At 51.9% G+C, this 24163-nt stretch overlaps 2 protein-coding genes across 2 annotated transcripts; both read left to right on the plus strand.

The window, feature by feature from the left end:
- The first annotated feature begins 121 nt into the window (after positions 1-121).
- Positions 122-5848, plus strand: Msrb1 (methionine sulfoxide reductase B1). Its single transcript, NM_001044285.3, has 5 exons — positions 122-257; positions 2767-2915; positions 3270-3384; positions 4861-4892; positions 5396-5848. The coding sequence occupies exons 1-4, from the start codon at positions 203-205 to the stop codon at positions 4890-4892; spliced, it is 351 nt and encodes a 116-aa protein (NP_001037750.2). The 5' UTR covers positions 122-202; the 3' UTR covers positions 5396-5848.
- Positions 5849-17262: 11414 nt separating this feature from the next.
- On the plus strand, positions 17263-23368 carry Hs3st6 (heparan sulfate-glucosamine 3-sulfotransferase 6). The gene is made up of 2 exons (NM_001109450.1): positions 17263-17770; positions 22646-23368. Exons 1-2 carry the CDS (start codon positions 17358-17360, stop codon positions 23259-23261), a joined length of 1029 nt encoding a protein of 342 aa, NP_001102920.1. The 5' UTR covers positions 17263-17357; the 3' UTR covers positions 23262-23368.
- Positions 23369-24163: the final 795 nt, after the last annotated feature.

The raw sequence follows: 24163 nt of genomic DNA on the forward strand, positions 1-24163 counted from the left end.
GCCTATGGGAAGGGAGACTCGTAGAGGGCCGGGCTGCTAGGAGGCGGGTATGGGGAAATTCTGCAGTGACTGGTCTTTTTTCTAGGGGCGGGGCTTATGGCGAACTGGAAAGTGATTGGTTATTGGGAAGGGGTCGGGTTTGAGTCCAGACCTGAGGGCTTTACTTGTCTTCGCCGGGGTCTTTGCTCGTCCGGTCGCGACTATGTCGTTCTGCAGCTTCTTCGGAGGCGAGGTCTTCCAGAATCACTTCGAGCCAGGTACACCCTGTGGCATTAAAGCAGACATCGCCTCCTGGGGTGCTGTGGAGTTCCCGAACCAGGACCGGGCTAGTGTGGTTGCCGAGGAGAAGCGAGCACGAGTCCTAGGACTTGGAGGAGGGGAGCTGACTGGCCAGGGCATTCTGGAGCAGGAGGACTTGAGAGGAGAAGGGACATTCCGTTAGTCTCCTTTCTCGAGGGGGACAGGCCTTGAACTTTAGTGTAGATCTCTTTGGGGGATTTTCTTTGGGCCAGATGTTTGGGGGTGGTGCCACCGGGTGGTTTCAGAGTGGTCAGAACTTTGGAGCGGAATGATGGTGGTAAGTGGTCTAAGATCAGCGTTGGAATTTGCCCTGGCTATGTTCCTTTCCCCGACTCACTTGGATGAGCCAGCAAGCTCTGCACTTTCCGTCCAGTCCCGAACGTGCTGTCCCAGGTGTCTCTCCGCCCTCTGGGTTGGTTGTCAGTGGGTTCTTGTTAGCATAAATGAAGTTTGACCAGTACACTTCGGGCACAGTAGCTCCAGGCTGTGAGAGACGCTGCTTGGTCTCCTTGCTGGGTTCTGCTGATACTGGACTAATTTGGTAAAAACTGCCACTGGCGTCCCTGGGGCGGGATCTGTTGGATGTCAGTCCTCTAGAGGGCTGGGTTGTGACACTGGCACCTGGATAAGCCAGTTGTGCTGTGGGGTTGCTGGGAAGAGGCCTCTCTTGAATTCTTGGCTGTAGCACTCCAGTTGCCTTCAGGTTGCCTTGGCAAGCTAGACACTTACTCGGGCTCGGGTTTTGCTTCCTCTCCAGTTCCTGAATGAACAGTTCACTCTCCAGGGTGTCTGTCCTCAAGTGGTGGGTGACGGATGATTCAGGACCCTGCAGGTTCCCATTTTTAAGTCTTTCAAACGGTTATGTAATTCAGTTTTGCAAACATACTTCCACTTAGGTGATCTTTTGGGGCCAGGTTGAAGCCTTTCTCCTCAGCTGTTGTTTTTCCAGCGTTCCCTATCTGGCTTGGAAGACTGTTCCCTAGGGCCAGTCTTTTGCTGCTGAGAGAGCAGGCCCATGGCTGAGTATACATGGATATCCAAGACCACTGACGAGCAGAGATGCCCACTTGAGAGGGAGGACCATATGGTTACACTGGGAGTTAGGGGCCCTGCTGTGTGGAGCCTGTCCAGGGGTAAAGGGAGGCTATAATCAGATTTCTAGGGTTTTCTCTTGGCCACATACTGTATTGTGTGACTGCAACCCCAGCTTTCCACATTCACATCTGTAAGTGGAAATGTTAGCTAAGTGTGGTGGTTCACATTTGCAATTCCAGGTTATAGGAGGTTCAAGCAGAAGGATTGCCTCAAATTTGAGGTCAGCCTAGATTACATAGTTTCAGGCTAGCCTGAGCTACATTGTAAGACTTGGCCTAGTTTGCTTCTCTGTTGTGATAAAACACTGATCAAAACCCATCTGGGGAGGAAGGAGTCCATTTCAGTTTACAAGTGACTGTCCACCATGGAGGGAAACCAAGGTAAGAACCTGGGGGCGGGAACTGAGCAGAGACTATTTAACGGTTTGCTACCCTAGTTTGCTTGGCTACCTGTCTTATTCAGCCTAGATCCACTTGCTCAGGGATGGCATTGCCCACTGTGACCTGGAGCCTCCCACATCAATCATTCACCAAGAAAATGCCCCAGTGTGTGTGTGGGTGGCACATGCCCTTAATCCCAGTACTTGGGATGCAGGGGCAGGTGGATCTCTGGGTTTGAGGCCAGGCTGGTCTACAGAGGTAGTTCCAGGACAGCCATACACAAAGAAACCCTGTCTCAGAAAAGCAAACAAGCAAGCAAACAAGAAAAGAAAAATATCCTTGTAGACCAGGTTTGTCAAGGCAAGTTCTCAGCCCCATTCCCTCTTCCTGGGGAACTCTAGTTTGTCTCAAGTTGACAAAAACTAATTGGCACAAGATCTTGTCTCAAACAAACAAATAAAACAGAAGACCCAAGGGGCTGGAAATGGCTTGGGGTAAGAGCATACTTTTCCAGAGGACCTGGGTTTCATTTCCAGCAACCACGTACGTGATTGTTTACTCCAGTCTCAGGGAATCCAACCCCTTCTTCTGGTCTCTTCTGTTTTTTGCAGACACCTCGTGTATGAGGTTACAGGGGCATACATGCAGGCAAAGCACCATAGGCATAAAATAAAAACAAGTCTTTTCAAACGTCCAAAACTAAATAATTACATTAAAATGTTAAAGATTTCATATCATAGGGCCACTAAGAGTAGCTGAAATGAGCCCGAAGGGTGACTTCTGGTCCCCTGTAACTCAGCCAAGCATTGTTAGGGGCCGTCTATCCCAGAGCCAGTCAGTGGGTTTGGAGCCGGGGATAATTGGGGGTAGTGAGTGGTCTCCCACAGTGGGCCCTGTGCTGGCAGTCATTTCTGGGTGCAAGGTCAAGGAAGCTTGCTCTAGACAGATGGAGTGGGTCAAGGTCTCCGCTTTTGCTCGCCCTCTGCTACAGGCGTCTACGTGTGTGCCAAGTGCGGCTATGAGCTGTTCTCCAGTCGCTCGAAGTACGCACACTCATCCCCATGGCCAGCATTTACTGAAACCATCCACGAGGACAGTGTGGCCAAGTGCCCTGAGAAAAACCGACCGGAAGCTTTAAAGGTGAGTGTGGTAGCCCTGGTGAGCGCTGGCCAGGGAGGGCCTTGGAACTAGTCATGTCTTTCTTCCTTTGTTCCCTCATGAGGGTATCCCAGCTCTCTGTCTTCAGCTGTGGCGGTGGTACCCCAAGATTTTTTGGTTGTTGTTGTTCGAGACGTGTTTCTCTGTGTAGCCCTGGCTGTCCTAGAACTCACTTTGCAGGGCAGAGATCCACCTGGCTCTGCCAGAGATTTTGAGAGTGCTCAGCTTTAAGATGGCTTCCCTGCACAGGCCCCAGCCCTTGGGAAATGGGCAGGTGGTGGGAGCATTCCCCTATCTGCAGCAGGCAGGAGGCTGATGGTGTTTGGGTTTTCCCAGGTGTCCTGTGGCAAGTGTGGCAATGGGTTGGGCCACGAGTTCCTCAATGACGGCCCCAAGCGGGGACAGTCGAGGTTCTGAATATTCAGCAGTTCTCTGAAGTTCATCCCCAAAGGTGAGAACCTTCGGCAGGCAGCGGGAGTGGGGGTGGGGGTGGCGGGTGGGGGGGAGGGGGGGACAAGGGACAGCCTGCTGTAACTGAAGAAGGCGCAGCAGGGAGGCAGGCTGTGTGTGCCATGGCGGAATACACCTACCAATGGCACCCGGAAAGCCACTGAAACATTGACCAGGGATCAAACATTCAGGGTGTCTCCTACGGGAGCATCTCAGGGAGGGCATGTGTTGGGTTTTCTCTGTAGGCCTGGCCTTTCCATGTGGCTGGAGTCTTGGGTTGGATGTAGGGGTAGGTCAAGGCTAAGGATCTGGGTCATGTGACCAAAGGCTTCCTTCTGAGCCTGAGCACCCGCCATTCCTCTTTACAGTGGGTCTGGCAGCGTATTTTCCCTATCACACGACTGCTGAGGACAACTGAAGCGATGGGGTCCCCTGGGGCCTAGCACATAGTAACAACTCAATAAACGGCTCCTTTATAAACAGCTGCTGTTGCTATACTGTGGGCTGAATAAATGGTCTGGAATGGCCTGGAATGTTCTCTGTGTTTGGTGGAGGGAGAGAGACCGTGGGTTCTCCCATAGATCTCACGAAATGAACAGTACTCAGGGTGCTTTGAGCAGGGTCCCTGGGCCTGGTCTAAATCATGATTTTTGTTGTTTTCTTTTAACACTTTTCAGAAGAATTCCTTTTCTTCCCCTTTATTTTTGTTCGATGTATATGGGTGTTTTGTCTGCATGTATTTCTTGTGTACCACATGTGTGTGCAGTGCCCACAGAGCCAGAAGAGGGCATCGGGACTGGAGTTACAGAGGCTTGCGAGCCATCATGTGGGTGCTGGGGAAGGAACTGGGTCCAGTGGAAGAGCAGCCCAGCATCCCAGCCCCTCCCAGAAGTACGTTTTAGGTTGTTTACCTAGTGTATTTTGGGTACGTGTGTGGTGCCACATGTGGTGAAAGTCAGAGGACTGTTTATGGGGCTCAGTTCTTGTCCTCCACTGTGTGGGTCCTGGTTGCTAGTCTTGGTTGCCACGTGCCGTTGACTTATTGAGCCGAGTCTCACAATCCCTCGTTTTAGTTTTTAAATGTTTTTGTTTATTTTTCTTTTCTTTGTTTTCTGAGACATGGCTTCTCCATGTAGCCCAGGCTGTCCTGGAACTTGCTCTGTAGACCAGGCTGGCCTCCAACTCAGAGATCCTCCTGCCTCTGCCTCCTGAGTGCAGGGTCTCACTATATAGCCTTGGTCGTCCTTGAACTCACAGAGATTTACCTGCCTCTGCCTCCTAATAGGCTTTAGTACTTTTGAGATTGGGACTCTTCTCTAGCTCAGGGTGGTCTGGAACTTACTACCATACAGCACCTTCAGACCACTCCTCTTCAATCTCCTGCCTCAGCCTCAGCTGGGCTTACAGATATGAATCATCACGCCCAACAGAAGCGTGACTTAACCATGATGTGTTTTCTGTCCCTTCACTTTTCCAGGCAAAGAAGCTCCTGCCTCCCAGGGAGACTAGGTGAGTGGCTTTCTTTCCCAGATGGGAATCCCCACTAATCTGGTAGCCCCACATTAACGTCAGAACCTTGGGCATTCAATCTGAGGATGGCTGGGAGGAGGCGTTTGAAGCACTAGGAAGGCTCCCGATGATTCCTTGTCTCTCAGCGGAACCACTTTAGAGGAAGCATTTTCTTTTTTCTTTCTTTTTTTTTTTTTTTCGGAGCTGGGGACCGAACCCAGGGCCTTGAACTTGCTAGGCAAGCGCTCTACCACTGACCTAAATCCCCAACCCGAGGAAGCATTTTCTAGAAGCACCACTGCTCTCCCATGATGAACCAGGGGTCGGGGCTAAGACGAGCTGTTTTGAGTTTGTGGGAGACTCTGGGTTTAGGTCATCTCTGAATGACCCTCATACTGCCACCAATCTCCTTGGCTGGCCACACTCACTCCTCTGGGGCTCAGTTCTGGGGATGTGCCCTGGCCCTCTGGAAAGCTTGTGCCTGTCTCCTCTGGGCTCTGCAGGAGATGGACTGCGAATGGGACTGCCCTGGCCAACCACTCCAGCCTCAGTCACTGTATGATCTGCTCTGGTTAAATCCTTCTGTGCCAGCCCAGGGTGGTGATGACCTGTGACCTTCGAGGAGGGAGGCGGGCTGATGCCGGCGACTCTTGGATCCTTGTCTTCTGGCAGAGAAAACAGAAGTCCATTTCACAATCAGCAGGCTCGTCTTGCCTCACTCTGGCTTGGGAAAGTAACTGTTACCCCATTAGTCAGCCAGCGTGGGGGCGGGGGGACCCTGTTTTCACCACACCATCCAGCATGTCCCTCTTAAGAGAAAGCCACTGTACCTTATCCTGTGTGCTTGGAAGCTCGTGACATCCGGGAGAGTGGGTGACGTTGAGGCCCTCTCCCCCTTGATTCCTCTCTGGAGTGAGCAAGTCAAAGTGAATAAACCCAAAGCCTGAGCCAGTGGCCATGTTTGTTTCATACTAGGGATTGAACTAGGGTTGTAAGTGCCACTCTACTTGGTTGATTTTAAACAGTGCCCAGCATCTGCCAGAGCCCTAGGGAGAGTTTAGTCTCCCCTCATCTGTCTCAAAACCAGGAGGATTCCTCAGTCTCTGGGAAGAGGGTGCAGGTCAGGTTTGACGGTCTTGAAGCTTGGAAGAGCCAAGCAGGGGCTGCAGGAGTTTGAGACATTTGCCTGCAGATACTCTGGGCTCAGGGCCTTCTTGTGAATAAGACTGGCTGTCCCTTCGTCTGGCCCACTGTTGAGATGTCCCTCAGGAATGAAGGGAGGTGGGGCCTTCTCTGGTGATGCTGCCTGCTGACCAGCCGGGGCTTGGTGTGGTGATAAATTAATATTAGTTGGGGGTTACTACCCCACCTTTGATCATTCAGTTCCCAGATAAAAGGCACAAACCTTCATATTTATTTATTTATTTTTTTTCCTTTTCTTTTTTTCGGAGCTGGGGACCGAACCCAGGGCCTTGCGCTTCCTAGGCAAGCGCTCTACTACTGAGCTAAATCCCCAACCCCAAACCTTCATATTTATAATAAGCCTTGTCAGCCTTAGAGCTGGGCAGACATCGCCCCTCTATGGCTGTTACGTCTCCTTCCCTGTCAGTAACCCTCACATTACAGCTTAGCATGTTGTGCTTGGGCCATTCTCATTCCGATTGGCCAGCCCCCATGGCCATGTTTTCATGATTCGCCTGTCCCATGCTGTCTTCTCTCTTCTCTTCCTTCCTCTGCCTCACATCCCGTGCCTGGGGACCCGACCTACCTCTCTTGTGCCCAGCTATAGGCTGTCAGCATCTTTATTCCAACCAATAGCTTTAAGGAGTGAGATCACACAGCATCACTAGGGATAAGGGAGGATTCTCTCATCCCTGGGGCAACCAGACCTTGAGGGCCAACATTTAGTATTACATAGCAACAGACCAAAACTCTACAGGGGCTGCCATTCTGGATGGCCTCAGTGTCCCAGTCTTGACGGGAGGGGGATTCATGCTCTCAGATTTCTATATTGAGGGAAAAGTAAGCGGACCTCGGCTGCAGAACTTCTGGACCCCTCTTCAACCTCCAGCAAACTGGCTACAGGCACAGATGCTCCTCTCCTTGGTACTGGGCAAGTGTTAAGTACTGTTACAATCTGGTTTTTTTGTTTGTTTAAAAGAATTATTTATTTATTTCAGGTATAGGATACACTGTAGCTGTCTTCAGACACACCAGAAGAGGGGCATGGAATCCTATTACAGATGGTTGTGAGCCACTATATGGTGGCTGGGAATTGAACTCAGGACCTCTGGAAGAGCAGCCAGTGCTCTTAACTGCGGAGCCATCTCTCCAGCCCTACAATCTGTTTTAAAAAGTCGCTATTGGGGTTGGGGATTTAGCTCAGTGATAGAGCGCTTGCCTAGCAAGCGCAAGGCCCTGGGTTTGGTCCCCAGCTCCCAAAAAAAGAAAAAAGAAAAAAAAAGTCGCTATTAGTGTTAACAATGAGTCCTCCTTATTCTAAGTGTGTCTGATGTTCTCATTCCCATGATTGTCCTAATTGACTCCCTAAATGGCAGCCGCTGGACTCTTTCCTGCTACTCTGGCTGCCTTGAGCAGGAGGCCAGATGAATCGTCAGCCAGACCACCCTTAACAGCAGCACTGGCTGGCTTGAACATTCTGTGGATCTTGGGGCAGAGTACACATTGATGGAGGCGGGGTGCTCCAGGCTCCAGAAGGCAGAGGTTCAGCAAAGGCTGTTAGAAACAGTTAATACCAGACTTCTTTTCAACCATAGACCTCTGAATTCTAGATGATCCTGCAACCGTCTCTACCCACGCCAGAAAAGGAGCACTTTTGTTAGTGGCCTAGCAGAACTGCTGGGATGGACATTAAAAACAAGACAAAACAACAAACCAGGCCGTAACTGGGCAGTGCTTTAATCCCAGTACTCAGAACACAGAGGCAGGCAGATCTCTTTTTTTTTTTTTTTTTTTTTTGACCCAATTGATAAGATATAATTGCCCACTTAATCATACAAAGCCCGGTGCCATCCATCCCTTAAGAACATTAATAACAACCTGTAAATACACAGAGCGGAATCTTTTTTTTTTTTTTTTTTTTTTTTTGGTTCTTTTTTTCGGAGCTGGGGACCAAACCCAGGGCCTTGCGCTTCCTAGGCAAGCGCTCTACCACTGAGCTAAATCCCCAACCCCAACAGAGTGGAATCTTAACATCAGCCTCCATTGTCCTGCCACGGCTTCTCACAGGCGGATCTCTTGAGTGAGACCAGCCTGTCCTACAGAGTGAGTGAGTTCCAGTCTAGCCAGAACTACACAGAGAAACCCTGTCTCAAAAAGAAACAAAACAAAGAAAAGAAACAGGCTGTGATTGGTGCAGGGACGCATTGTTATTTGCATGGGAAGTGTGCTCTGATTGGTGCAAACACTTCTGTACACTCACTCACTGTACTGTTCGCCTTAGTCTTGCTACATCAGACCCGAGAGGCTTCCTCAGTGTCTTGTCTTACTCACTGTCAGCAGAGCAGCCCAAGCTGGCAACAGGAAGACAGAGTGCCCAAAGCAGTGGAGCAAAAGCAGAGGGCAGAGTGGCAGCCCGTGCTTCAGAAGCAGGGGGGTTAAGGTGGCTGACAACAGGAGGGAGGGGTCTAGCCGTAGCTGTCTCTCAAAGGGCAGAATCCCTCTGGAAGGACAGCAGTCATAGGAACTAATGGCAGCTGGAAAACCATGGGAGCTAGTGAGGGCAGAGAAAGGGCAGTTAGAGTAGCCTTGTGAACTATCCATTCAGATGCTGCGTTCTGTGCCCAGAGATGAGGTTGCAGCGTGGACATGGACATCAAATTGACCAATGTGCTGTAAATAATGTTCCCGAACGATTTCTGATTGAACAGTAAAAGGCTAGAGCCTGTGAGTGGGCATGAGAGAAAAAGGTAGGGCTTGAGGTTGAGTAGGGGGTCTCAGGGACCACAGGGGGAACAGAGGAGGTGGAAGAAGGTTCCCATGAGGGGGGATGGACCATGAGCAAGTGGCCAAGAGAAAACTGCTCTGAGGGTCAGAGCAAGCGCTCGAACTTCAAGGAACACAGGGCCTAGGCTGGGACATGGGTTAGAGTAGCCCAGGATATTGGGCTAGAGAGATGGCTCAGTGGTTAAGAGCACCGACTACTCTTCCAGAGGTCCTAAGTTCAAATCCCAGCAACCACATGGTGGCTCATGACCATCTGTAATGGGATTCGATGCCCTCTTCTGGTATGCATGAAGACAGCTATAGTGTACTCGTATAAATAAAGTAAATAAATCCTTTGAAAAAAGATGTATTTTGTACAGTGTTCTGCCTGCATATATGCCTGCATGCCAGAAGAGGGAGCCAGACCTCATTACAGATGGTTGTGAGCCACCATGTGCTTGCTGGGAATTGAAATCAGGACCTCTGGAAGAGCAATCAGCAGTGCTCTCAACCTCTGTTAATGCAGACATACATACATACATACACACACACACACACACACACACACGTATGTATATATGTATGAACACACACATCTATAATACATATACAAAATAATGAAAAATAAAAAAGTTTCTGTGTCTTTTATTCAGGAGCTCTATGGGCTAGAGTGGAGCAGAAATCCCTCCAATAAAATTACTTCTAGGCCTGGAGAGATGGCTCAGTGGATAAGAACACTGACTGATTGCTCTTCCAGAAGTCCCGAGTTCAAATCCCAGAAACCACATGGTGACTCACAACCATCATTAATGGGATTCAATGCCCTCTTCTGGTGTGCTTGACTGAAGAAAGCAACAGTGTGCTCACATAAAATAAATAAATTAATTAAAATAATTGCTTTTACAGTTAAGTACTTGGAGGCTGAAGGAAAGAAGGCTGTAAAGAGCTAGACAAAAGAAACTGAAGGAGGAATTGGAGAAAGCTAAGCCTGAGACCATGGATTTCAGACACCCCAGGCATAGGGGCTGGAACAGGTGGAGGAGCCCTGGACTGTGAGACTGACGAATCACAATTTCCTGAGTCCTAACCACAAATTAACACTAGATGGCGCCACGAGTCCACACTATACAGCTGCCACCTGCTGAGCGAAAACTGCTCGGCCCTTGAAGCTAGCTGGCTGATTTCTCTAATTTTGGTCCACTTCTATACTCGTAGAGCAAAAGGATTCAAGCCAGTGAATTGATAACAGCACGTCGTCTCTAGAGCATGGTCTCCTGAGCCTGATTCTAGATTTCTTGCTCCTGTTGTTGACAGTCATCTGTTATGTTAGTCTTTGGGGACATCATTGGGGGAATAGCTGGATAGACTGGGTCCCAAGAGTGAGGTCAACTGTGGAACCCTCTGGATATGCCCAGCCCTCCCCATGGTGTGGCGGGAGGGTATCCATGGCTACAGACATGGTTGGAGCTATGAAACTGGAGAGGGCAGGGAGAATCCTTTTCTGTGGGATCTCATCTACGTACTCTAACCCTAACCAAGCTCTCTGAAGACCACTAGTCTTTCTTCCCTGAGCTGGTGCTGCAAGCCTGGGTGAAGTGCTACACAGTTATGACTTGAACTGGGCCGGATGTGGTAACATAGGCCTTTAATCCCAGCACGTGGGAAGCAGGCAGATCTTTGAGTTCAAGACCCTCCTGGTCTACAAAAGGGCATTCTAGACCAGCCAGGGCTGCACAGTGGGACCTTGTCTCAAAAACAACAGTGGTCACAAGGCCACACTGTAAGAAGCAATGCGGTTCCCAGTTACAGATCCTGGGAACCGGGCTCCAGGCCTGCACAGTAGCCATTGGCTTTCTGGGCTAGTTCCTCCAAGAGGGTGCAAAGAAAACTGGGGGTGCCTGGAAGGTGACTGACTGGAGCTGCACCTCTGGCTAGCCTTGCAGCCGCAGGCAGGTCTGATACTGACCTGGGACCGTGTTGTGACTATTTCTACCCCATGACCCATTGTTATTGCAGTTCAGTGTCCCCCAGGCACCAGGAATGAAACCCTAGTCTCTGGCTATTGGGGACATGGAAACCATTCACCTTCGGTCCGTGGAATATAGACTGTGAGATACTCAGGTTCCATGGTAGGATGCTTGTCACTGCTGCCTTCTTCTGTCCTCTTATTGCTTGAAGCCAAGTGGGGGCTAGGGTCTCTTTTAATAAAGTAGGGAGGCTCAGGGGGGCTGGATCCCCGTCATGGGTGGGGAAAGCCCTTTTACGCACGGTCCTGCCCTGTCTCCAGAGTGGGTTCTTGTCTGGCGTCCTTTCCCATCACAACGAACTCAAAAGAACTCTGAGGCTGGGTGGAAGGAGCAGGTCTCTCTTAAGGGCCCCTCCCCAGGACGGAACCATTTCCGGCCTCCAAAGTGGAAAAAAAAAAAAAAACAAACCCGTACAAATCAAGGACATCTGGGCCCACCCTCCGGCCATAGCCCCGCCCCATCATTCCCTACCCAGGCTGCAGGAGTGGGTCTGGGGGTGAAGGGTGTGGCTTTAGGGGAGGAGGTCTTAGGGCTCTCACATATGTTTAATGCCTCCAGCAGTCCCCCACCAAGGGAGGAACTGAACAGTGTTATTAATCATCTTCTAGAGAGGGACAGCCCTGTGCATGCCTGCCCTGCTGTTGTGGAGGCCCAGGCCGGGGTACCCACTGTGGAGAGAGGACTGAAAAAGAGGCAGAAAAATCAGACTCAGACAGACAGATCCACACAGTCACACTAAAAAACACTCACCAGTGTCCGCCATCCTTAGGAGTCCCCAAAGGAGTCCAGAGTAAGCTCATTCCTGCCCCTTTGGAACTGATTGTGAGGCCAAGATAAACGGGGGCCAAAGTTACCTACGAAAATGGGGTCGGGGTGAGCTCAGTAGCTCAGTGGACACCGTTAACTGGGCAGAGCTCGTCCCTAGCGCCGGAGAATGCCGCGCACATAAAGAACGAGTTAGTCTCTGGTGGGGGCACAGGCAGAGCTGGGTGCTGGTATTTCCATCTGGCCATGCCTGCTCTGGTCGGCTTTCTGCCCCAGGGGTATGTCTACGGAACCTCATCCTGGGCCTCTCCCCTCCATCCGCTACACCAAGCTTAACTACACACAGGCTGGCAGGCCAGTGTCTCGAAGATTACCTGCCATGTGCCTGGCTGCCTTGTCTGGATAAATCCAGTGAAACATGGTTCCCCTCCAGCTTGGGCTGTATAGGATCTCTGACCATTATCCACCCCACTCCCCGAGCATTTTTGTTTCATTTATTTGTTTGTTTGTTTGTTTTTGAGACAGGATCTCATGTAGTCCAGGCTAGCTACAAACTTGTTATGTAGCTGAGGATGACCTTGACTCCTGATTCCCGTTTTTATTTTATTTATTTAAGCAGGCACAGCTGTGTCCCATTGTGTGGTACTGGGCCTAGAACCCAGGGCTTTGGGCATGCTAGGCAAGGACCTAACCAACTTAGCTACGTGCCCAGTTCCTCCTTGTTTTCTGGAGGTAGGCCCGGGACTCAATCCTGCTATACCTGCCTCGTGAGTGCTGGGATTCTGTGTGAGACACTTAAGATGAGGACCCCCACCCCACCCCCAGGAACTTCTGAACAGAAGAAGCACAACCAGACAACAGGAAGAAGGTGACCTTCCCAGGACTCTATGGCTCAGAGATGGAGATCTACCGTTCCTAGGTCACACAGGAAGAAGCTAGCAAAGTCTGAGGCTGGGTTCTACCAGAAGAGCGGGTCAGGAGCCAGGAGCCAGGAGCCAGGAGCCAAGAGCCAGGAGCCAGGAGCCAGGAGCCAGGAGCCAGGAGCCAGGAGCCAGGAGCCAGGAGCCAGGAGCCAGGAGCCAGGAGCCAAGAGCCAGGTAGAGAGCAGCCTGGACATCCCAAGGAAGAGGGAGTTGGGCAACCCTCTATCTGAGGACATTTATGGAATCAAAATTTCCCTTCTAAGAAGCATTTCTAAGAGGCACCTGGCAAGATGGCTCAATGGGTAAAGATGCTCTCTGTGCAAGCCTAATGACCTGAGTTCAACCCCTGAGACCCATGTAAAGGTTGAAGGAGAGAAATGATGTCTTTTTTCTTTGGCTTCCATATGTGCCTCATGGTCTGTGTACCCACACAATCGAACACTCACACACAAAATAATAATAAAGCACTTCCTTCCTCCTTCTCCTCCTCTTCTTCTTCTTTTGTTGTTTTTTTTTGTTTTTTTGTTTTTTGTTTTTTTGTTTTTTTTTTGTTTTTTGTTTTTTGTTTTTTGTTTTTTTTGTTTGATTTATTTATTTATTTATTTATTTATTTATTTATTTATTTATTTATTTATTTTGAGACAGGGTTTCTCTGTGTAGCCCCGGCTGTCTTGGAACTCACTCTGTAGACAGACTAGCTTTGAACTCAGAGCTCTGCCTGCCTCTGCCTCCCAGGTGCTGGAATTAAATGGGTGTGCCGCCTCCTGGCCATCAATAAAGTTTTTCAAAACAGAGGTTCTTTGGGGCTGGAGAGATGGCTCATTGGTATAATTGCTTTTGCAGAAGACCTGAGTTCAGGTTCTAACACCCAGATCATAAGGTGGCTCACCACGGCCTTTAACTTCAGCTCCAGAGGAATGCAAACTCACATGTGCAGACCCACATACAAGTACACACACACACATACACACACACACACACACACACACACACACACACACACACGCGCGCGCGCGCGCGCGCGCGGGGAGGGGAGGGAGAGAGAGAGAGAATGCTAAGTCTTTAGAAAGAGAGAAGGAAGCAAACAAGAGGCTCTCCTAAAGTGTTAAATGGAGCTGCCTTAGGACCCAGAAGTTCCCCTCCTGGGAAGACTCCCAAGAACCCTGAAACACGACCACACAAAACCCTGTACATAGATGTTCCTAGCAGCACTAATAATTATAACCGGGAAGTAGAAGTTCGTGGGACAGTGGACCATGCCAGGAAACTTGGTATGGGTGAGCAGGTTCAGAGTCTCCGGCACCCGACACCCACTACCTACAAGCAGGCAGGCGGCTCCCTGTTCCTTACTAGAGTCCTGGCCTGGGACACGAGGTCACACTCCCCACGTTGGTCATGGTCATGTAGACCAGAACAGAGTTCTCCATGCTAATGAGGTATCTAGAGGCCCTGAAGTCTTATCCAATAAGCTCCCTTCCTGGACATTCCTCCCTGGCAAAGGTATTTACTCTCTGGTCCACCGTGAGGAGTTGGTGTGCGTCCATTTTCCACGATGAACAACCAATAAACAGTCTGGAACCAAGGACTGTCTCTTCCGTCAGACACGGAAGTACGGAGAGCACGGGGAAGGCTTGCCCTCAGAGCCGCAGCCCACATCTCCTACAGGAGCTTCTCTGCACTCCCAGACAACCACCACTAAGCTAAGGACCTTTGCCAATGAGCTAAGCAGGGATTCCCCATTTCCCTGGCCCAGGTTCGTTTCGACCCACAGGCCCCAACTCCATTCCCATCTCTTCTCCATTCAGCAGCACCTGGATGTCCATATGGGAATACCCCGTCCTGGCCTCGTTGTGGGCCCATGGAACACCCGATCCTTCATTCTAGACTCCTCTGTGTGGCACCCCAGCAGCCAACTGGATGCCTGGGAGCCAGGGAACCCCAGGTTTGGCCTCCCCAGCGTTTTCCCATCCCCGCGCGTCTCTAAAGCCCAGCATCTGACAGTGGTGATGGTGCAGAGTAAACACAGTCTACCAGCACTCAGCCTTCTGCCTGCCCAAGAGGCGTGTCTCATACCCCAATGGCAGGGTGAACCTCGGACCCACAGAAATTACTCACAGGTTCTCCATCAGTTGAAGGGATCCAGGACATGTGGTCTTCCACATGAGGGGACTAAGAGACAGGGAACAGAGCCTCACTATGTAGCACTGTGGAAACCCCGGGAAATGGTGCTCAGAAGCCAGAGGCAAACGGACAGGCTCTGAATGAGTCCGGGCCTAGGTAAGAGACCAGGAAGCACAGAGAAACAGAAAACACATCGGTGGCTTGCTACCAGGCATGCCAAAAGAGAGGAAACAGGGAATGATTGTTAATGGGTCTAGGATTCTTTCGTGAGGGTGGTGAAAATGTTTTAAAATTGGTAGGTGTAGGAGTTGGATCAGTGGTTAGAGCACTGGCTGCTTTCCCAGAGGGCTTGAGTTCAAGTCCTAGCACCCACATGGACTCTCACAACTGTAGCTCTAGTCCCAGAGGACCAGACACACCCTCTTCTGACATCCTCATGCACCAGGCACATATGGTACAATCCTACACGTAAATAATAAAATAAAATCGAGAATCAAAATTTAAGTCAACGGTAGCCAAAATGGCACAGCATGATGAATATTCTGGGAGCCGATGACTATAGCTTTGGATAGTATGTGAGTTGTACTTCAAGAAAGCTGTTACCCCCAAAGCCTTAGTGGTAGTCAGAGCCTGTGGCCGTGGGCCCGAGGAAGGGACGGTCAATAGGCCCCTCTCCTATCTCCTTGAAGGATGAATTTACATCCCCACTCTAATCTCCCTGCCTTGTTACCACTGCCTGCAGTTCAGATACCTACTTGTCTGGCCATCACCTCCAGAAAGCCTTCCCTAACCTCTCCTCTCTAGTCAGTATATATTGAGTATGCATGCCATCCTGGATGGTTGTGAGCTACCATGTGGTTGCTGGGATTTGAACTCAGGATCTCTGGAAGAGCAGTCAGAGCTCTTAACCACTGAGCCATCTCTCCAACTGCATGCCATCCTGGATATCCCCAGACCTGTACCCTTTAGTGCCAAGAGAGCCAGAGGGAAGGTAGAGGAAGAGAGTCAGCTTCCAAAACTGATCTGGGCCAGTGTCTCCTGGAGAGTCCTGAGGAAAAGGCACCCTGCTGTGGAAATCACTACCAGGAGGTGGGAACCATAGCCAGTGCCAAAGAGAGAGTCATTGGGGAATACACTTGGGACGGATTAAGTGGAGGGATTTGGAGTCTCCAGTGGTGATATAGGACAGTGTGGACCTCCCTGGGAGAGCTCAGAGGGGAACCAGCATGTCTTCAACAAATCCCATTTACAGCTAGATCTGAAGAAGGACTTCCTGGGTCCCTGCATGTACTAACATGCTTCCCAGACAGTGCTGGGCTAAAACCCGCCTACAGGGCTGCTGGCACCAGCTTGCCCTGACAAGCACATGTAGCCTGGTGTCTGGGACTGGTTTTGGGTGGTGCATGTCCCCCTTGGCCCTAGCTGACCTTGGAGTGGGAACTAAATGTCTGTGGGTCATTGGAGTTCTCTGCCTCTCAGAGGCAGCCTGCAGTCTGAGACTTGTTCAGATGCCAGGAGGCCCACGGACTACTGATTAATAAACAGAACCAAGGGAGGAGGCTGAGTGTCTGTGGCGGGGCAGCCACTGGATAGCCAGGAATGTCGGACCGGGGCAGAAGGAAGATTTAGACACAGTTATCTTTTCCCTGGGTCAGAGCGGCTTATTCGTCAACCCGGAGTCTTTTCCTCCTCTGCCTTCTTAGAGAGCAGCTCTGAGGACCTGGTAAACCTGGAACAGAACATGGAGGCATGTGTGTGTGTGTGTGTGTGTGTGTGTGTGTGTGTGTGTGTGTGTGTGAGAGAGAGAGAGAGAGAGAGAGAGAGAGAGATGGGGGGGGGGAGAAGTTTCTGCAGTGTTTAGCAGGTTTCACATGTGTGAGGGTCCCAGGAATCTCACTAGGCTCAGAGGAAGCTCCCCTGTCTCCTAGTACTAGCCTTTCCACTCCTCTGGGGGAACCGTTTTGCAACTTCCCGAAGGGGTCACTGACATATTGGGGAGGCCAGCTCTATTTGATACACTGAGTCTAAAATGATGGCCCGACTATCGGATAAGCTCTCTCCACAGAGCAAGGCTCCCACACTAATGGCAAGGAATGGAATGAGAATTCCCAACTCAGGCTCAAAGATGCATGGGGACCCGCTCTGCGCAGCACGAATGCCTGGCTTCCTCCTTCCTGCAGAGGCGGATTCCTGGGCCTGATGTCTGCGGAGTCCTCCAGTGATGAGGCTCCGGCTCCCTGGAACAAGGGCTGAGTCCGCACACCTGTCACCTTGGTCCCAAAGAAGCGTAAATAGATTTTTAAAGGACAGAGCAGGGGCTCCCACTCGCATAGCCTTGTGTCCCTCAGCGCCACAGCATTCCCGTAGAGTAAGAGCGAAGGCTTTGGAGCCAAGCGAGCCAAGATTTTGGAGACCAGCTCAGGAGGAGTGTTGGGGTAGCTGGGATAGCTTCTGGTCGTGCTGGAAGTTAGCTGGAGTCGCGAGTCCCAGGCAGGGTCTGGGCTCCGGACGGGGAGGGGCGTCTCGCCACGCCCAGCTCCCGCCCCTCTCCGGCTCTCGGCTTGCGAGGCTGCAGAGCTCAACCCAGAAGCCGGGCGCCCTGAGGCTGAGCGTGCGACGTGCTATAGCCGGGATGCGCGGCTGTCTGCGGCTCCCGCTCCCGGGCCTGGGCGCTGTGCGACCCCATGGCAGGTAGCAGTGTCCTGGGCGGCGGGGCCGGGGACCTCCAGGGCGTAGGGACGGGCCAGGGGACTGCACTGCGTGCTCCCCGTGCTCTGCTGGCGCTCACAGCTCTGTTGCTAAGCGCCTACTGCCTCTTTGCCCTCCCCGGCCGCTGTCCACCTGCCGCCCGCGCCCCTGCTCCGGTTCCCGCACCAGCCGAGCCGCCCCAAGCCTCCCGCCGTCTGGGAGCGCCCGGCCTGCCGGTGGCCAGCGGCCCGGGGCGCCGGCGCTTCCCCCAGGCGCTCATCGTGGGCGTGAAGAAAGGCGGCACGCGCGCGTTGCTGGAGTTCCTGCGCTTGCACCCCGACGTCCGTGCACTTGGCTCTGAACCCCACTTCTTCGACAGGTGCTATGATCGCGGCCTCGCCTGGTACCGGTGAGCGCCCCTGCTGGTCCGCGCCTTCGGCGTTGGTGTGTGCCTTGGACTGTGCTTTCTTAGAACACAGGATGAATAGGGTAGAGTCCTGGGCACCGGGTCTGAAACAAGTCTGTTAGGGAAATAGACTTGATCTCCCGGACACAGTGGCCCTCGAAGGAGAGGCCATTTTTAGCCAAGGGTCGCTGGAATTAGAAAATCCCAGGAAAAACTCTTCTTCTTTTGTGTGGCCGAGGGACTCAGAGAGGCATGATAGTAGCCTGACAGTAGTTTCAAGCCAGTGAGATAACTGGGTAGGTAGACTTCCCTTTTTAGAGCGTTAGGTACTGGGGATTGAACCTGAAACCTCAGATGAACTAAACAAGTATTCCACCACTGAGCTACTAATATATACCCATATATTATTATGGTTTATATTAATATAATCCCAGTGCGAGTATTTGGGAGCCTTAGAGATACTTGGAGCTCAGTCACTTATTATCCCTTCGCGTCTGTCCATTCTCCGCTATAACTCTGGGTAAGTAATTATCTGACCATTAGTCAAATGTATTAAGGAAGGGCCTGAAGGTTTCCAGAAGCTTTCTAGAAAATGCCTTTCCATCCCTAAGAATCTCCCCGACCCTGCCTGCATCAGGGGAGTCCTTTGTAGCTGCTGGAGTCTGGGGAAAGTTAGGTCTGGGCTTTGACGGGGAGACTCAAAGGAGACTCTGCTCTTTGGTACAGCCCAAGGGTGGGGACCGGATACACCCTCCTGCAGCTGTCCTTTCTACACACAGGAGAGAGTTGGGGTGCAGCCGTGGAATGTGGGGAGCACGACCCCAGCTATAGCAGTATGTCCTGATGGATGGTCAGATATCGGCCAGTCCCTCCCTGCTGGTGTGACTGGACACAGACCCTGCCCACCGCCTCCTGCAGCTATACAGGCATTGAGGGTACCCTGTTCCTTCATGTAGGGAAATGGGGATTTATAGACTGGCTTGCCTCTTCTGCAAGCCTGTGCTGAGCCCAGATCACCACCTGGGGAGTCAGTGCGGGTGGCACTGCCCAGGCACAGCAGCTTCTGTTTCCCAGGTTCTCTTTTTTCCTAACTTTGCCTTTAGCATTAAGACTGGTGGGTTTGTGGGGCTGGGGATTTAGCTCAGTGGTAGAGCGCTTACCTAGGAAGCGCAAGGCCCTGGGTTTGGTCCCCAGCTCCGAAAAAAAGAACCAAAAAAAAAAAAAAAAAAAAAAAAAAGACTGGTGGGTTTGAGGGAGAACAAGCTCCTGACCTCTGATGGGACAGTGCTACACTGATGTTCCCAGCGTGGGAGAAGGGAGTGTTCAGCACAGCATACCACAGTTTCAGAATCCATCTGGAAGTAGTGCAGAGGATGCCGGGGAAGGGAGAAAGCCATGGGCCCAGTCCCATGTCTCAGGGTTGTCCTCTGTGGCTTGCCACTTTGGATTTGCTCAGAAGTGTGGAGCAAGCTAAGTGGCCTGGCTGGGCTTCTGGGCTGTGTGTGTAGCCTAGTGCCTTCACTTGGCTATAGCTGTGAGGGTCGTGTGCTCTCTGGTGACAGTGCCTCAGGTAATGTTCTCTCAGGCCATCACGTGCGTGCACGGAGCCGCTGAAAGTTACCACCTGTGAGTTGATATCTCCAGTCACAGGACCTGTGCTGAGGGAAGGGAGTGGGGAGAGGAGCAGCTACTGGGGAGGTACTGCTCGTACTGGGCTGTGATCCACCTTGTTCAGGCAGTGACCTGTGTATCTACTGGACTCGACAGAGGGGCCCTGGGTTGCTCTTGGCACAAGTAGTCTCCTCCCTGGTTCTCCATTATGTCATTTCTTTGGCTTTGTAGTTCTTGCTTTTGGGACAGGGTCTTTTGTAGCGCAGGTTGGCCTCAAATCCTCAGTGTTGCCAAGGATGATATTGAACTCTCATCCTCTTAGCTACACCTGAGTGCAGGGGATTACAGATATCTTTATTACAGGTACTGCTATGGCTCTCTGTCTGTCTGTCTGTCTCTTTCTCTCTGTCTCTGTCTCTCTATCTCTGTCTCTGTCTCTGTCTGTCTCTCCCCCCCCCCGTGTGTATGTGTGTGTGTGTGTGTGTGTGTGTGTGAGAGAGAGAGAGAGAGAGAGAGAGAGAGAGAGAGAGAGAGAGAATATGCTGACACGACATGAACATGTAGGTCAGAGGCTAATAACTCTTAGGAGTCTTCTCTCTTCCCCCTGTGGGATCTGGAGATTAAACTCAGTCAAAAGATTTGTACAGTAGATGCTTTTACTTGCCGAGCCTTGTCACCCACCCAAAGGGACTTATTTTGTTTGTTTTTGTTTTTTGAGGCAGGGTCCCAGTTCTGCAGTTCTGGCTGGCCTAGAACTTGCAGTGTAGACCAGGCCAGCCTCAGACTCAAAGAGATGGAGGCGTGTGTCACCACATCCAGTCCATGGCTGTTTTTTTGCAGTTCTAGGAGTTGAACTAGGCCCCTGTGCATGCTGGGCAAATCCTGTGCCACCTGAATTACATCCTTAGCGTCCAACAGTCTTCCATTTGGGGGCCATGGCCTAGACCACTCTGAAAATCATTCAGCATTTACTAGCCCACTCACCTTATTTACTGAGTGGTTTGGAGTGTCTGTCAGGTTATATTTTTTGGAGAAGCAAGAAGAGGTAAGAAGGGTACAGGTAGGGGAATCCCTGTAGCTCCTGGGGTTTAAGGGGTTAGCTCATATGAGGGGCTGTCAGGGTGTGCAGGAGGGGGTTGGGCATTTTCTTTGCTCCTGTGGCTAGGGACTTGGTTCTGGGATGGGATCTGTAACCGGTTTCCCCTGGGCTCCTTGGATCTGGGCCAAATGAGGTGTGGGATACAGAGGTTGCGGTGGTGCGCTACAGGGGCTGGGCGAATAGGGGTGTGGTCTCAGGCTGGCTGGGAGCCATGGAGAAATGCAGACCAGATGGGGTGAGCACCGCAACAGGAGGCACAGTTCATAGAGTTACTTGACAGAGCTCCGCTCTGCTTGTTCACACCCTCCAGACACTCAGGTCTCCTCTCCAAGCTCTCCAGGCAAGGCTCTTGGATGCCAAAGATGTCAGTTTGCAGAAGGGCTTGGAGCTGTACTCCATTGAACTTTTCCTGGCAATGGCTGGGTGACATTCCAGTGTGTATACGAGGTAAAGTATTGGGGACAGGAGCTCTGGGAACAGAAGCTCCATGGAATCCCCTCTTTCAGGTGGGCCAGGGGGAGGCCTGAGGCCTATCATTTTCCCTTAGTACTTCCTACACTTTCTCAGTCTTAAGATGCCTGCTTATGAAAGGGGAGGAGTTACTGGAGCACTGTGTCATCCTGATGGAGGACGGAGACATGTGCCCTATACTTCTAAGACCAGCTTTGCCTGGATCCTCACTCTACAGTTTTTTACATTCATTCTGCTGTCGCTCTCTCCCTCTCCCCCCCCACCCCTTTCTCTTCCCTCCCCTCCCCCTTTCCCTCTACTCCACCTCCCCTCCCCCTCTCTCCATTCCCCTTCCCTCTCCCTCCCTCTCCATCCCCTCCCCCTCCCCCTCTCTCTATTCCCTTCCCCTCCCCCTTTCTCTCCCTTTCCCCTCCCCTCTCCCTCTTTCCCCTCTCCCTTCCCTCCCCCTCCCTCTCCTCCCTCTTCTGAGACAAGATCTTGTGTAGTTTTAGCCTGTTTTCAAATTCCCCATCGTATTGACCTCAGTCCTCAGAGTCCTGAGATTATAGACATGTAACCACCATATCTGGGCCTGCTCTCACTCTCGCCTGATTGAATGGGGGTACACACACAGGTTCCCTGTCCATCATCAGCACCCCAAACCAAGCACCCCAGCATGGTCCCTTGTGCATTTTTACCTGTCCCACATTTGTATTTTCTTGGGAGCCTGAACAGAGAGAGGAAAATGAAGGCCTGTAGGTCAGTAAAGCTAAGCTTAGGCCTGTGTGTCAGCTTGGCCAGAGTGGGTCCTGGGATGGTCAGAAAGGGGTGAGCAATATCCCTGAGAGGATGGGAGTCAGGGCTGGGCGGGTGGCTCTCTCAAAGCTCCACTGCCTCTGCCTCTGTTGACCTAGTTCCTAGCTTTTCTTTGGAGTCATTTGCTCAGCTGACCGGCCCCTCCCTGTCCTACCTCACTGTGTACTAACAAGCTGTCAAGTGCAGCCGGAGGACAGCTCTCAGGGTGCCTGGGCCTGCCTGGGCTATGCTCTGTGTGGGCTCCCCTCAGTTCTGGGTTTGGCTGTTGTCAGCTGACTTTCTCTGAACATTTGGACTAGGCCAGCACTCTCCTTCAGAATGAAGGCAATTTCAGAAATGCTGGTTCCTGCTGCCTAGGGTCACTAGGGACCTTGGGACAGGCCCTAGGTAGATCAGAACCATATTACTAACTTTTTAAAGGGGTTCTGGGCTCTGCTAGTGACTGTTTGGTGTTTTTAGCCCAGAGAGACAACTGAAGGTCAAGAGGGGATGTAATTACATTTAGGGGAGGGTCTTTGGTGGATACATTTGTCGGTAATAATTGATGACCTAATTCATGGTCAGTGATTACAGTAAAGAGGATGTAGGGGCTGTGCCCCAGCCTCGGGGGTGCCTGGTCAAGGCTGGGTGCAGCAGCTTGGAAGGGGTGGTGCAGCGTTGCCAGGTGGCCCTTCGAGATTATGACAACCTTTGTTTACCTTGGAGCCACACCAATGGGCAGCTTTGGTTTGGGGGTATACTGTAGGACGACACTGGGCACCCCTGCCCTTTAGAAGGGTGAGCCCAAGATAAGAGGAGGGGTTGTTTGCCTGTTCCGGAGGGCTGATCTAGCTGGGAAGAGAAATGGCTTTGGAAGAGGTGTATGTTGGGATCACTCAGTTACTCCTCCTGCCATTTCACAGGGGTCTGATGCCACGTACCCTGGATGGGCAGATCACCATGGAGAAGACCCCCAGCTACTTTGTGACTCAGGAGGCTCCCCGCCGAATCCATGATATGTCCCCAGACACCAAGCTGATTGTGGTGGTGCGGAACCCTGTGACCCGGGCCATCTCTGATTATGCACAGACACTCTCCAAGACCCCAGGTTTGCCCAGCTTCCGTGCCCTGGCCTTCCGCCACGGCCTGGGTCCCGTGGACACGGCCTGGAGCGCTGTACGCATTGGCCTCTACGCTCAGCACTTGGACAACTGGCTACGCTACTTCCCTCTGTCCCACTTCCTGTTTGTAAGCGGTGAGCGCCTGGTCAGTGATCCAGCTGGCGAAGTGGGCCGTGTACAGGACTTTTTGGGTCTCAAACGGGTTGTCACTGACAAACACTTCTACTTCAATGCTACCAAGGGCTTCCCCTGCCTCAAAAAGGCCCAGGGTAGTGGGCGCCCCCGATGCTTGGGTAAATCCAAGGGCCGGCCTCACCCCCGAGTGCCGGAGGCTGTGGTTCAGCGCCTGCAGGCTTTCTACCGGCCCTTCAACCGCAAGTTCTACCAGATGACTGGCCAGGACTTTGGCTGGGACTGATCAAGATCTGGCTCAGCCTTCCCCTGGATGCCCAATACCTTTAATTTATGTCCGTTTGACTGGTCATTGCAGTGTTTAGGAAATAAAGACTGGATTTGTCTTCTTCCACTTCGGCTTGAAGGTGGGGGCAGGAGTGGGATTATAAAACCTGTCAGACACTGGCTGCATGCTGGCGTGCCCTGGGAGGTAATCAGTGTCCTTGGTCATATGTCACAGGTGAACACCTGAGGCTCAGAGAGGTTGAGCTCAGTCACGTACAGGTGGCCGTGGAGGGCCTTAGGGGGCTGAGCAGGGTTGTCCATACGTCTAGGATGAAACAGGCTCCAGGCTCCTGAGTGGTGGAGCAAGACAAGGCTGGCTTGGTCAACTGTGTGTTATATCCACTACCCCATTTTATCCTTAGTCCCACATGGAAGCCTAATGGAATGGCTGGGCAGTGGGTAGCAGGTGAGCAGTGGGTAGCAGGTGAGCAGTGGGTAGCAGGTGGGCAGTGGGTAGCAGGTGGGCAGTGGGTAGCAGCTGGGCAGTGGGTAGCAGGTGAGCAGTGGGTAGCAGGTGAGCAGTGGGTAGCAGGTGAGCAGTGGGTAGCAGGTGAGCAGTGGGTAGCAGGTGAGCAGTGGGTAGCAGGTGAGCAGTGGGTAGCAGGTGAGCAGTGGGTAGCAGCTGGGCAGAGGGTAGCAGGTGAGCAGTGGGTAGCAGGTGAGCAGTGGGTAGCAGGTGGGCAGTGGGTAGCAGGTGAGCAGTGGGTAGCAGGTGAGCAGTGGGTAGCAGGTGAGCAGTGGGTAGCAGCTGGGCAGAGGGTAGCAGGTGAGCAGTGGGTAGCAGGTGAGCAGTGGGTAGCAGGTGGGCAGTGGGTAGCAGGTGAACAGTGGGTAACAGGTGAGCAGGTATTTCTTTTTTTT

The sequence above is a fragment of the Rattus norvegicus genome, chromosome 10 (assembly GCF_036323735.1).
Source record: "Rattus norvegicus strain BN/NHsdMcwi chromosome 10, GRCr8, whole genome shotgun sequence".
NCBI lineage: Eukaryota > Metazoa > Chordata > Mammalia > Rodentia > Muridae > Rattus > Rattus norvegicus.

Excerpts from the sequence above, each read along its gene's own strand:
- Hs3st6 (NM_001109450.1), top strand. The coding sequence starts at position 17,358 with ATGGCAGGTAGCAGTGTCCTGGGCGGCGGGGCCGGGGACCTCCAGGGC. Across the intron at positions 17,771-22,645 it reads CGCGGCCTCGCCTGGTACCG|GGGTCTGATGCCACGTACCC; the intron begins GTGAGCGCCCCT and ends GCCATTTCACAG.